General features: G+C 58.1%; 1 protein-coding gene and 1 pseudogene across 1 annotated transcript; both read right to left on the bottom strand.

Moving 5' to 3' along the window:
- Positions 1-427: 427 nt before the first annotated feature.
- Positions 428-3,708, bottom strand: LOC118701393 (zinc finger protein 773-like). Its single transcript, XM_036406008.1, has 3 exons — positions 3,640-3,708; positions 905-1,073; positions 428-765 (listed from the first exon to the last, which is right to left on the bottom strand). The coding sequence occupies exons 1-3, from the start codon at positions 3,706-3,708 to the stop codon at positions 428-430; spliced, it is 576 nt and encodes a 191-aa protein (XP_036261901.1).
- Positions 3,709-9,965: 6,257 nt separating this feature from the next.
- LOC118701394 (serine/threonine-protein kinase pim-1-like) lies at positions 9,966-11,219 on the bottom strand (annotated as a pseudogene).
- Positions 11,220-13,612: the final 2,393 nt, after the last annotated feature.

Here is a 13,612-nt window from a genome sequence, read left to right on the forward strand (position 1 = left end):
AAGGAATTTTGGCGTGGGATGGAGTAGTTTTCAGTGGCATTGAGCGGTTTTGAGCTGACAGATCAATCCCTCTCATCTTTTGGAGTGCCAAGAAATAAAGACAACCAAACCAAATACCCCCAAAACCCCCCCATATCCTTCCAGATATCTCCGAGAATCCAAGTTTCCTTCAGAACACAAGTAAAATGCAAAGCTTTAGATGCCTTTGATGAATTGGGTCGATTTTTATCCCAATTTTCTGTGTTTTGAAGGGAGGGAGATAAATCAAAAGATAATGAGAGGCAAAGGAACACAAATCACTTCCCACTGTGTATCAGAAAGAATGTGGGTGACCAGGGCTCTGACCAATGTGGGTCCTCCCATGGGGGATGGAGTTGGAGTAGTGCACAAAGCTCTTCCTGCAGCTGGGGCATGTGCAGGACTTCCCTTACCGGTGCCTCCGTTGGTGTCTGGTCAAGTGAGAGCTGCTGGTGAAGCTCTTCCCACAGGTGGGACACTCGTAGGGCCTCTCCCCGGTGTGGATGCGCTGGTGCCTGATGAGGTGGGAGTTGCGCTTGAAGCCCTTCCCGCAGTCGGGGCAGAGGAAGGGCCTCTCCTCTGAGTGAATGCGCTGGTGGCGGAGGAGACTGGAGCTGGTCCGAAACTTCTTCCCACACTGGAGACACTCATAGGGCCTTTCCCCTGTGTGGATGCGCCGGTGCCTCATGAGGGTGGAGTTGTGCTTGAAGCCCTTCCCACAGTGGGGGCAGCGGAAGGGCCTCTCATCTGTGAATCCGCTCATGCAGGAGGAGACTGGAGCTGGTCTGAAACCTCTTCCCACACTGGGGACACTCATAGGGCCTGTCCCTGGTGTGGATGCATTGGTGCCTGATGAGTTCTGAGCTGCAGTTGAAGCCCTTCCCACAGGTGGGGCACTCGTAGGCCCATTCCCCAGTGTGGATGCGCTGGTGGGTGATGAGGGTGAAGTTGTGCTTGAAGCCCTTCCCACAGTCAGGGCAGCGGAAAGGCCTCTCCTCGGTGTGAGTCCGCTGGTGCTTGATGAGATCGGAGCCGGTCCGAAACCTCTTCTGACACTGGGGACACTCGTAGGGCCTCTCCCCAGTGTGGATGCGTTGGTGGGTGACGAGGGCGGAGCTGCAGCTGAAGCCCTTCCCACACTCCCCACACTCATAGGCCCATTCCCCAGTGTGGATCATCTGGTGGCTGATCAGGGTGCTGCTCTGCCTGAAGCTCTTCCCACACTCCAAGCACTTGTGGGGCTTCTCCCCATCATGAAGCTGCTCATGGACCACCAACTTTGAGCTCTGGCTGAAGCTCTGTCCACCTTCCTGGCTCAGGGTGGGTCTTTCCTCCTCAGAGCACCCTTGCCTGGATTTGCAGCCCCTCATCCTGTGGGATCTCCAGGGTTTTTTCTCTCCATTGGATTCCTGTGCTGCGGAGTCACTCAAAATGGCCTCTTCCATGAGGTTCTGCTGTGGGGATTTTTCCTCCCTGGTCTCCATCCTCAGCTTCTTCCCTGGGGGAGGAAGGACAAGGAGAGGATGGGATTTGCCTCCGTGCCAGAGGGAAGGGGAAGGAGATCCCCCCAATGCATCCCCGGCAGGACGGGGTTGGCAGCAGGGTTGTCCTGCAGCTGGGGGCTGTGCTGGGCTGGGAGATGGAGCAGGAGAGAGGGGAAAGGGGCACTGACTTCCTCCTCACCTGACTGGGGCTCCTGGGCCATCTTCCTCTTCCTCGCAGTCTCCTGCTCCATCTGGCCAAGGTGTGGGAATCCTGGTTTGGGGAAAAACAAGGGATCAGCATGTTGGGTTTAAAAGTCCCACTGCCCAAGTGCAGCTGGAGAAGTCACTGTTCCTGCCAGGCTCGGGGGCCCGGACCCTGCTCATCCCCAGCCTCCCCCATCCCTCCAGGCTGCTGGGCATCCCCCGGCTCTGGGATTGCCGCTCTGCGCTCTCCCCACTCCAGGGCTCCCACGTTCCCCTCCAGCTCCCCCGGGGATCCCCAAATCCAACATCTCTCCTCTGCCTGCCGGTACCAGGCATTCGCCACGTGGGACACCCCAAGATCCCTCCAGGGCCATTTCCGGGCCGGCTTTGGGGTCCTGCAAGATCCCTGCCCTGCCAAGCCACCCTGCGGGAGACCGCCCGATGGATCTGGGGCGAGCTCCCCGCTCACCTGCGGTTCCGGGGGGGCGATGCAGGGGGAGCCCGGCCCGAGCGGGGGAACCGCGTGGGGTTGGTGCTGCTCCTCCTCTGTCCCTCCTCTTCCTACTCCTCCTCCTCCTGCTCCTCCTCTGTCCCTCCTCCTCCTCCTACTCCTCCTCCTCCTGCTCCTCCTTTCCTCTCGATCCTCCCTTTCCCTTTCCTTTTCCCCGTCTTCTCTCCCTCCTCTCCCTCCCGCTCCATCTCCGCTCCCAGCCCGGCCCGGACAGTGCCGGCACCCAAAAGCAGCTGCACTCTGCCCTGGGGGGGTTCCAAAGCGGCCCCGCCCCGCCCGGCACTGGGAGCGATACTGGGAGCACTGGGAACGATGGTGAGAGCACCGGGCAGGAACTGGGAGCGCTCTCCCTGCCAGTGCCGCTCTTACTGGGAGCACTGGAAACGATGGTGAGAGCACCGTGAAGGAATTAGGAGCGCTCTTCCTGCCAGTCCCGCTCTTACTGGGAGCACTGGGAGGGAGCTGGGAGCAAACAGTGCCCGGACGCGGCTGCAGCCGGCGGGGGGCGGGGGCCAGGCCAAAGGGCGTGGTTATGCAAATACAGGAGAGATCGCACGCTGGGATTGGTGGGTGGGAGCAGCGCGGGGTTTCCTCAGTCACGTGAGGGCCGGCGGGACCGGAGCGATGTTGGCGGCGTCCGATGAGGGGGGACCGGGAATGGGGACAGGGAATGGGGATAGGGGATGGGGACAGGGACCAGGAATGGCACTGGAAATATGGTACAGGGATCAGGAATACAGGACAGGGACAGGGAATGGGATCCGGACTGGGATGGGAGCAGGACGGGAACGGGATAGGGGGGACATGGGAACGGGCCGGGGAAAGGGGAGTGACAGTGGGAATGGGGCAGCCGCTACAGGGGACGCGAGGCATTGGGATGGGGGCACATGGGGACAGTTCCAGGGCAGGGGGTCCTTGATCAGCTGCCCCAGAACCTCCTCCAGGGTCTCCCAGTGCAACTGGAGCCGCTCAGCCTGGTGTCCCCAAAGCCCTGAGCAAGCCCCAAGTCTCTCCCAGGAACCCTCAAGTCCCTCACACCCTGCATCCCCCACATCCCCTGCAAGACCCCCCATGTCCCCATCCTTGTCTTAGCTCAACATCTTTATTTTTACCCTGCTTTTAAGGGGTTTGGAAGGGCAAAGAGAAATGAAAAGAAAATCCAGGCCATGGGGTGGGAAGCCAGGAGGATATGGAGCCCCCAGCCAGGTGTCTTCTCAACAGGGATCACCAGCACCACAGATCACTGGGGCTCTGCCCACCGGGGTCACTGGTGATCATCCAGCGCGGATCCTCCCGTGGGGGATGGAGCTGGAGCAGTGCACGGAGCTCTTCCCACACTGGGGGCACTCCCAGGGCTGCCCTTGGTGGTGCCTCTGTTGGTGTTGGGTCAAGGCTGAGCCATTTGAGGAGCTCGTCCCACACCTGGAACACTCGTAGGGCCTGGGACATCACAAGCAGCAGGGCTGGGATGGGCTCTGGTGCCTGGGACATGCCCGGCAGCAGCGGGGCTGGGATGGGCTCTGGTGCCTGGGACATGCCCAGCAGCAGCGGGGCTGGGATGGGCTCTGGTGCCTGGGACATCCCCAGCAGCAGGGCTGGGATGGCCTCTGGTGCCTGGGGCATCCCCAGCAGCAGCAGGGCTGGCTGTGATGCTCTCCAGTGCCTGGGCCATGCCCAGGGGTGCTGCTGGCTGGGGTTGGGTTGGTGCCTGTGCAGTGCCCAGGGCAGGGTCACAGCGGGGCAGCTCTCAGTGTCCCCAGCAGGTCACGCTGTCCAGGGCAGCCGTGCCAGCGCTCTCTGCGCACTCGGGGCAGGCTGGGCTGGGATGGGCTCGGGGCACAAACGCTGCCCCTGGGGCTGGGCTCTGCCCCTGCCTCTGGGGCCCAGCCCCTGCCGGCAGCGCCTTGGGCAGGGCACGGGGCTGCTGCTGGCCCAGGGGGACAGGCCTTGCCCCTGCCAGCTGCATGGGCCCCTCGGGTGCCTGTGCCACAGCCCTGTGCCTCCTGTCCCCGCTACTCCCCGCCACCTCCACTCCCTCCCTCAAAGCCCCCTCAACCTCTTCACTGTGACCTCTGCAAAGAAGGAAAGAATGAAGGAAAGGAAGTGTTGTCTCTTCACCCTGCCTGGATGCCAGGCACCCACCATGGCTGCTGTCCCACTCCCCTCCAGAGATGGGCAGGAGAGAGAAAAATAGAAAACAGAATGAAGGCTTCATGGCTTGAGTTAAGGACTGGGACAGATAACTCAGCAAATGCCATCATGGGCAAAACATTTTTGAAATTGCAGATATTAATTGAATTTATTTCTATCCAGATCAGGGCAGGATAGTGAGAAGTAAAATAAAGCTTCAAAAGCACCTTCTGCCCATCCCTGCCTCCTCCCCCAGTGGTGCAGGGAGACAGGCACTGGGGGCTCTGCTCAGTTCATCACCCCTTGTTTCTCTGCTGCTCGGGGAGAGGAGTCGTTCCCCTGCTGCACCATGGGGTCCCTCCCCGAAACACTTCTCCATGAACTTCTCCAGGGTGAGTTCATCTCACAGACAGCAGCTCTTCACAAACTGCTGCAGCTGCCTCACTCTCCCATGGGCTCACAAGTCCTGCCAGGTCCCTGCTCCAGCACAGGTTTCTCATGGGGTCCCAGCCCCTGCTCAGGCACCCCCTGCTCCAGCACGGGCTCCTCCAGGCGCTGCAGGTGCATCTCTGCTCTCCGGGCCCTCCATGGGCTGCAGGGGCCCAGCTGCCTCACCAGGGGCTGCCCCAGGGAATCTCAGGGCAATCAGCTCCAGCCCCTGGAACAGCTCCTGCCCCTCCTCCTGCCCTGCCCTGCTCTGCCCTGCCCTGGGGTGTGCAGAGTTGTTCCTCTCACATGTTCTCACCCTGCTCTTCCCTGCCTCACAGTTACAACTACACAATCACCCATTTTCTTAAATCTCTTTTCCCAAGGTGTTACCACCATTTCTAACTGGCACAGCCTTGGCCGGCAGCTGGTCCATCCTGGAGCTGGCTGGATTTGACTCTGTGGGACACAGAGGAGCAGCTGCTTCCAGCAGCCTCTCACAGAAGGTGCTCCTAAAGTTCCTCACCAAAACCTGGCCATGCAAACCTAGTATAAGTATGGCAGGGATTTTATTAATTCTTATTATTTCCACTATCTCTTTTTTTTTTGCTATTAATAGTACAGTTCTTATTATTACTAGTATTTTTAGTCTTTTTGACTCTATATTAATAGTGGCTAGAGTAGAACTGGACACAAAGGTTCTTCATTGCAAGTAGAAGTTATAATTTTGTCAGCCTCTTGCCCTGCCCTGTTCTGTGTCATTGCTGTGTGTGAAGCTGCTGCTGCCAGGGCTCCCTGTTTCCCTGATTTGGGAAATTCCATGGCATTGCTCACATGTCAGAAAGAGAGGGCTCCCTCCATTCAAATGGATTGCCTGAGCTCTTCTAGTCCCAGTGTTGGAAGCTTGTTTTCTATCATTGTTGACTTTCACAGCTTCTGTTAACATTTGGGATTTTATAACAAAATGTTCTCGGATGTGACTTTGCAAGATTCTCTAATCAGATTTCAGCTTTGCTCTTGGATTTCTTAATGGTGTGTGAGAGCTGAAGGCAGCATTTTGGGTGGGAAGCCTTCAGTGGGAGCTGGGATTGCCTCAGCAGCAGCTGGTTGTGCAGATGTGAGCAGAGATAACCGAGATGCCATGAAGGGAATGTTGTGCCCGGCGAGAGCCCGCAGTGCCCGGCTGGAGGGAGCTGCGCTGGGAGCTGCAGGTTGTGCCGGGGCCAGGCAGTGGCCGGAGCCCCGGCCAGGGGCCGGCGATGGACACTGACCCTGGGCCCGGCAGGGGCTCGGGGCCCTGCGGCGCCGGGCGCTCGGTGCCCGCTCACAGCGGGGCTGTGCGGGAGCCGGAGCAGCGAGAGAGCCCGGCCGAGCATCAGCCCCGGGGCGGGCACGGCTGGGAGGGGGCCCAGCCCGGGGGTCCCGCAGAGCCTCCCTGCTCCAGAGCTGCAGCTGCGGCAGCACCAGGGGCAGCGCCGGCAGCTTTGGGGCACGGAGGAGCCGCGGGCGGGCGTTCCAAGGGCTCCTTCGGGGCAGGATTTTGTCCCGGTGCGGGGCAATTCCCAGGGCTGGGCGGGCTGGGGCCGCTGCCGAGCGCCGCCGCCTTTGCCCGGAGCCCCCGGGCAGAGCTCTCTGCTCGGGGCTGTGAAAAACCACGTTCACTCTCCCGTGAAGATTTAGAGTTTAATAAAGGACGAGAGGAGACAAGGACCACAGAGCAAAGGCTATTACGGCCGGGTGCATCTTGGCACTGAACCAAGTCCCCCTGTTATCTTCGGGGATAGCCCTTCAATACCTTTTCCTTACATCAGCCTGTTGCATAGTCATAGACCCTTATGCATAGTAAACTTTTTCCCAAACTAGTTTCCATATTCCAATGGTCTCAGACACTCCCAGTATGTGAGTTGCCCACCAGAGGAAAACTCCACCCTTCTCCAGGATCACTGCTCCAACAAACCACACCTGTCACTGCAGGAGGGCTGCAGCCACCATTGAATGGGACTGCTGCCAACACCCTGACCAACAGGGTGTCAGGTCCTGTTCTGACTCTGTTTTTTTTTTGTACTACTGCATTTGTATTTTTAATTTTTCCTAAAAAAAGAACTGTAATTCCCATAGCTTTGCCTGAGAGCCCCTTAATTGCAAAACTATAACAATACAGAGGGAGGAGGGGTTTGCATTTTCCATTCCAGGAGAGGCTCCTGCCTTCCTTAGCAGACACCTGGCTTTTCAAACCAAGACAATAACAAAGTGACTTTAACACCACAGATATAAAATCCATTTTAATATTTGAGAAAAGCCAATATTATAATACATATCTATAACAATAGTGACCTTAAAAACATGGGGGTAAAAAGCTTATGGGGAGAGGAATTCCCAGTAAGGGGAGCAAAATTCCCAGTACTGGGACTGGGCCATGGGGCTGACAATTAATTACTACTACCATCCCTCAGTGAGAGGTTTATTGTTAGGGACTACCATCCCTCAGAGAGAGGTTTATTGTTATGGATACATAATATAATATTGGCTTTTCACAGATATTGAAGTGGATTTTATATGTGTGGTGTAAAAGTAACTTTGTTGTAAAGATACAGTTTTTATTTCTGTTGTTAATTAAGCTTAGTGAAATAGCTGCTTGTGTTAAAATGCCTGCTTGGATGGGATAACATCCAATGTACGCAGGATGAGAACACCTGTACAGATCTGCCAACACAGTGAATGTGTTTCGATGGTTGGCACTGTTTTAGACTCCCTGTCTGGAATTTTTCCAATGTTATTCATGTCAAGGCTGATCCTGTCCTTGGAGTTGTATTAACTTTGTCTTGATGCCAATTCTGACCTGGGAGTCTTCCTAACTTTTTTTCATCAAGGCCAAGTCCAGTCTCCTGTATCTTATTTCCCACATGTATCATCTACAAAGAAACCCATCTGTTTCGTAACATTAATCAGATATACCTTTCCAATTATTTTCCAAAAATATTGATATAATTACAATTTAGTTAGCACAAATCACATCCATTTATCACAGGAGGCCAAAAGCTTGGAAAAGGATGAAACACTCCAATGATGACGATGACAAAAAAAAACCAATTTATTTTTGACAGCAAATGAACACCTGTCACCCTCCAACCCTCCCAGCCTGGCAGGCCGAGCAGTGCCATTCCCATGGCATGAGGTGCTGGCAGCCTGTGGAGAGAAACCAGAGAGCCATGGTGTCCTAGGGTGACGTTATGATGCTTGTATCCCCATTCATGTGTTCTGTTAATGTTGGATATTATGTTCTGTACTTTAAGACCGGCTCTGAAGAGGGAAAGTTTTGTTTTGGTTTTCTTATCAGCCTGGCGGGACACAGAGACTGCAGCTTTTGCTTTTGCTGCTTTTGCTTTTCGCTTTGCTCTCTCTCCCTCTTGCTTGCTTCACTTCTGCTTGCTTTTGCTCATTAGCTAGTTTAGCTAAACTGTCCAATTTCTTCCTGGACTGTTTCTCCTTTCCTTTTTCTGACCATTTCAAACCTGCTCTGGACTGGGACCTGGGAACACTGAGAGTTTGCACCTTGTGGCCTGCAGCAGCTGCCCCAGTGCTGGAGAGACTGAGAACAGAGTGACCACCCCCCAAGAGAGACTTTCTGAATTTGTCATCTTTTTTCAGAGCGGTGTCATCCGGTATTGTTCATTTTGTGTGCTGGGGGGTGCTGTGCCTATTAAATAAACAGGTTCTTTCCACTCCTCTCCGAGGAATCCTTCCCAAACCGGTTGGGGGGAGGGGCTGTGTGGGTTTGCTTACTGGAGGGGCCCTACTTTGGAAATTCTCTTCCAAATTTGCTCTAAACCAGGACACACGGTCAGTGGCAGCAGGCTTCAGTCCCCCTGTCCCGCCATGGCCTGTGCCCGGGCCAGGCTGCTGGCTGTGCTCAGAGCCCAAACCTCCCGACCCATTCTCTGTTTTTAGAGAAGGGCAGCGGGGCAGGCCATGTTCCACCTCCTCTGCTTAATAGAGCACAGCAACCTCCTCAGCAGCTGCAGGAGTGGGATGCCTGTGTGCCCGCTGCCGTCTGCCCGGAGTCCTTCTGCCAGCCGAGCTGTGGAGCCGGGTGCCCACCTCTGGGGAGCTGCTGCCAGGAGAGGAGCCGATCCCAAACCAGGTCCTTGTCCTTCTGGAAGGGGCTGTCCCTGCAGACCGTGGCCCCTGGGGCAGCGCTGGCACTGGACGCGCTCCACGGATGCTGCAGGCGATTCCCCATCCAGTCTGGGCACCAGGTGTAATCCTCCTGGGAAAAACAAAGAACAATGGCATGAAAGTCAATTCAAAACAAACCTGGAAACAAGAAAAAGCACAAAGCCTGTTACCATTTCACGGGCCTGTGGAGGGTCTGACCACTCCATGTGAGAATTAAACCTGTCCACGGCTGGGGAAAATCCCCACCTTTCCTGCCTGTAAACGCACCCCTTCCTCAAGGGCCTGCAGAGCAGACCAGCTGGGGCACGGCTTCAGAACCCATCCCCCCTTCTGCCACCCTCCATCCACATGGATGGATGCTTTTGTCAGGCTGGTTGCCCCCGCCTCAGCCTGTGCCAGGCTGGCTGGCAGAAGCTGTCAGCAAGGCCAGGAGCCGGCTCCCCTTCCACAACATCTGTCCCCTGTCCCACCAAAAAGCACCTTGGCGGCCATTGGAAAAATTAATATTCCCCAGCGCCGCCGAGCGGGGAACCTCCAGCGCGTGGCCAGGCCAAGCCCTGCCGTGCCTGGGAGCACCAGCATCCCCCCGCCCCTGCGCCGGCTGGGGACTCATCTTAATTCCATCGGGGTGCAGAGCGTGTCCTTCAGGCAGGGGCCGCAGCCAAAGCCAATCGGCTCTGCCCCACCAGCGGCCAGCTCCAGGATGGTGTTCCCAGCTCCACGTCGTGCTCCAGAAGGACGCGCCAGCTGTGCCTCGGCTTGCGGGGACATCACGATGCCATTGAGCTGCAGGAGGATATTTCCCTGTCCCAGGTGGTGGCACCTTCACCGCACTGCCACCACTTCTCCAATGGGACGGGCAGCACGGAGCCACTCCCTCCACAGCTCACGGGGACCAGCAGAAGCACCTCCTTGGCTGCGCTCTCTCCTCCGCGCCGCGGCCACAGGGAAATGCTCCGGGGTTTTCTTCCAGCGCCATGAGACGCGTGCCGCTGCTGCTTGTTGGCTCCTGGATCCTACTGTGCACAGGGAGGCATCTCTGCTGTCTCCTGGGCCAGGCAGGGCTCCTGCAGCCAAGAATGCTCAAAAAAGTCCTCCAGTGATGGCCTGTCTGTGGGGTCCATGCATAAACACCACCTGATGAGGTGCTGGCACTCTGCGGAGAGAAACCAGAAACCACCGCTCAGCGGGACAAGGCTCCTGTCCATGCTCTCCCACATTCCACAGTGCCCAGGCAACACCAGGAGTGCTCAGAGCTGCAGCCAAAAGCTTTCTATCAATCCTCTCTTGTGGAGGACACCACTACAGAGGCACTGGTGCCACCTCCTCCAGCCCAGGAGATCCGCCTCCTCACCAGCTGCAAGAGCAGGATGCTTATGTGCCAGCTACCCCTCCCAGCCCTGTTCTTCCCCTCGTGCCTTGAAGGTGCATCCCCACCTTGAGACACCCGGGGCGGGAAGAAGAGCTGGCCCCAGATGATGTCCTCGTTGGTGTGGAAAGGAAGGTGCCCGCAGACCAGCTCATAGAGCAGGATGCCCAGGGACCAGATGGTGGCTGGCTGGCCATGGTAGCAGCCAAAGAGGATCCACTCCGGTGGGCTGTACTCCAGTGTTCCTATGGGACACGGGTGCAGCTCATCAGGCCCATGCTGCTCCCTCCCTCCCAGCCAGCTCCCGTTGCACAACAGCCAGCCCCTGCCCTGCCAAAAAGCAACTTGGCTGCAGCTGGCTGAAGATGGATTCCGCCTCCTTCCTTCCCTCCCTCTTGCCCCTCTGCCAGCCAAGGGGGGAACCTCTGCTGCCCGTCTGGGCGCCAGCTTTGAGCTCACCTGACATCTGGGTGTAGAACGTGTCCTGGAGGATCGTGCCGCACCCGAAGTCGATGAGCTTCGCCTCGCCCATGGCCAGGTTGACGAGGATGTTCTCGGCCTTGATGTCACGGTGCAGGACACTGAGGCTGCTGCAGTGCTGCACGGCCTCCAGCACCTGGCGGAACAGCCCCTGTGCCACGGGCTCCGTCAGGAACTGCCACTCCTGCAGGAAGTACCAGAGGTCCTGACAGCGCTGCGGATGCTCCATGACCAGCACAAAGCCCTTGGGCACCTTGAATCAGTCCAGGAACTGCACGACGCCGCAGAAGCCAGGCCGTGACACCATCCACAGGGGCACAAGGGCGGCGTTGTGCTGCAGGGGGACTGCGATGCCGTCAGTGGGGACGATGTTGCGCCATGCCTCGGGCAGCCCCTGCCCGGCCCCGCCGCGGCTCGCCATGGCCCGGCCAGGGGCGCTGCACAGTCCCCGCTCACTCCACACTCACTCCCCTCACAGCGTTCCAGCTGCTGCCCTGCCGAGCCGAGCCTCAGCCCTGCCCGGCATGCTCTGCCAGCTCCTCCCGCTGGCCCCGCTCACTCACCAGCCGCGCCCACTCCGAGATGCTCTCCTGGGACACTCGCTTGCTGGCCGCCACCCTCTGGGCTGGCCCTGTCTCTTACTGGGGCGCCGTCGGCGAGCCGGGTCCTGGAGTAAACGCTGCTGCAGCCGCCGCTGCCCAGCAGCAGGCCCTCCCGGTAGAGCTGCTCTAGGGGAGGCCTCTCTGCCTGTGAGGGCGGCACCGCGCTCCCGCTCTTCTGCCCGGGGCACACGCCCGCCCGGCGCGCTGCTGCTTGCCGAGCCTCCCCGGGCTGCAGCGGCTTGGGGCCAGCAGCTGAGCTGGTGAGCGGCGGAGCTCAGAGCAGGGAAGCTGCTGGCCACGCTGTTGGCCATGGGGCGGGAGCCAGGCGGCAGCAGGGCGGCTGCGGGCGGAACCACGGCAGGGGCTTCGTTTGGGGCCAGGGCCCTCGCCAGGTGCAGCCAAAAAACCGTGCTGCTCCGCCAGCACCAGAGCGAGCGGCTCTTCCAGCGGCGCCACAGCCAGGACCGAGAGACCCCGGCCGAGGTGGAACAACAGCGGGCCGGGCAGGGGCAGGCATGGGGCGGCCCCGCCGAGGGGCGCCTTGCGGGACACGGCATCAGCCGGGCTGGGAGAGGCGGAACATGGATGGCATGGGATGGGACGGGATGGCACGGGACGGGAGTAGAGTGAGTGTGAGAGGGAGAAGGGGATGGGGAGCAAGTGAAAAGTCGAGCGGAAAACCCATCGAGAGAAGCGCTGCTAATGCTGCTGCTGCTGCTGCTGCCTCTGCTGCTGCTGCTGCGGAGCCACTGGAGCTCGAGGCCATTCCTCCGTTGCCCCCACAAACCCGACAGAGGAGCCGCCGTGCACCCCAAGGAACGAGAGAGAGAAACAAACAAATCACACCCCAAAGTAATTCCTATTAGAGAAGTAACCAAATAAAAGAATGTAGCAATAAAGAAGCGTGTTGGCTTGTGGCTTCTTTCTTCTTTGCATGAGATGAAGCATTTCATGGGGAAGAATTTCCTCTTCTGACAATTTTGCCAGAGTGGACAGGAGCAGAGCATTTAATTTTCAAGTAGAAAAGGGAAATTGTGTCAGTAACGTCATCTCTTTTCATCCTCTGTTGACACAGTTGCAGGCTGCCAAAAGACATGGTCTGCAGTGTGGAACTTGGGGCCAAGTTTCTTTTTCTGCCAGAGGATGAGGAGGGGAAGAATCCCAGAATCATGGAGTTGTGGCGTGGTTTGGCTTGGAAGGGATCTGAAAAATCCCATAGCTGCAACTTCCCTGCTGTGGCTGGGGACCCCTTGCACTGGACCGGCTTGTCTAGAGCTCCATGCAGCCTGGCCTTGAGCACTGTCAGGGATGGGACACGCACACCATCTCTGGGCAACCTGTTCCAGGAGAGTATTTTTTCTGAATCCCTTACCTAAACCGACTCTCTCCATTTGAGTCCATTCTCCCTTGTCCTGTCTTTGCCTGCCCTCATACAAAGTCCCTGTCCAGCTTTCTTGTAGGTTGCCCTCAGGTACTGGAAGGCCACAGCTCGATCAAGTCTAAGGTTCTTTCCCAGGATGAAGAAGCCGAGCTGTGTCAGCCTTTCCTTGCAGGAGACGAGCTGCAGCCCTGGCACCATCTGGGTGTCCCTGCTGGGCCCCTGCTGCAGCGTGTCCACGTCCTTGCCGTCCGTGCCGGGGAGCCCGGCAGAGCCGGAGGCAGCGCTGCAGGTGCAGGGTCAGTGGCGGGGAGGAGACCCGGCCCTGGCAGCGGCTCCGGGAGCAGCGATTGGCGCTGGGCCGCCCGCACTGCAGAGAGCTGGGGCCCTTGTGCCTGCCCTTGTGCCCAGGGCGCCTTTCCCTGCCGCCCGCCCGCCCGCCCGCTCGGGGGAAATGCCCCCTGTGCCACCCCTCAGGGCCGCCCCTCGCCACTGCCCCGGGGGCTCCCGGCGCCGGCTGGAGGGCCCCAGGCCTCGGCCTCACCATGCTCAGCCCAAGGCCTGGAAAAGCAGATTCAAACACCCACCCAGAAAGTGCCCCAGGATTCCAAGGTCAATCTTTCCTCTACAGCACGGGTTTGCTATCAGAGTCTGCACAGGATTATAAAATCACCAGCAGAAAAGAGCATGAACAAGTTCTGCTTTGGCAGTACCTCAGGGCTTTGAGGGAGAGGGTTTGTGGTGCTTACACGCTCACAGGGATGCACAGAAACTACGAAATGGTAAAAATAGTCCAAACCCCTTAGAACTTGGAAGGAAAACCTGAGGCACTGG

Source organism: Molothrus ater, unplaced genomic scaffold, assembly GCF_012460135.2.
Source record: "Molothrus ater isolate BHLD 08-10-18 breed brown headed cowbird unplaced genomic scaffold, BPBGC_Mater_1.1 matUn_MA629, whole genome shotgun sequence".
In the NCBI taxonomy this organism is placed as follows: Eukaryota; Metazoa; Chordata; class Aves; order Passeriformes; family Icteridae; genus Molothrus; species Molothrus ater.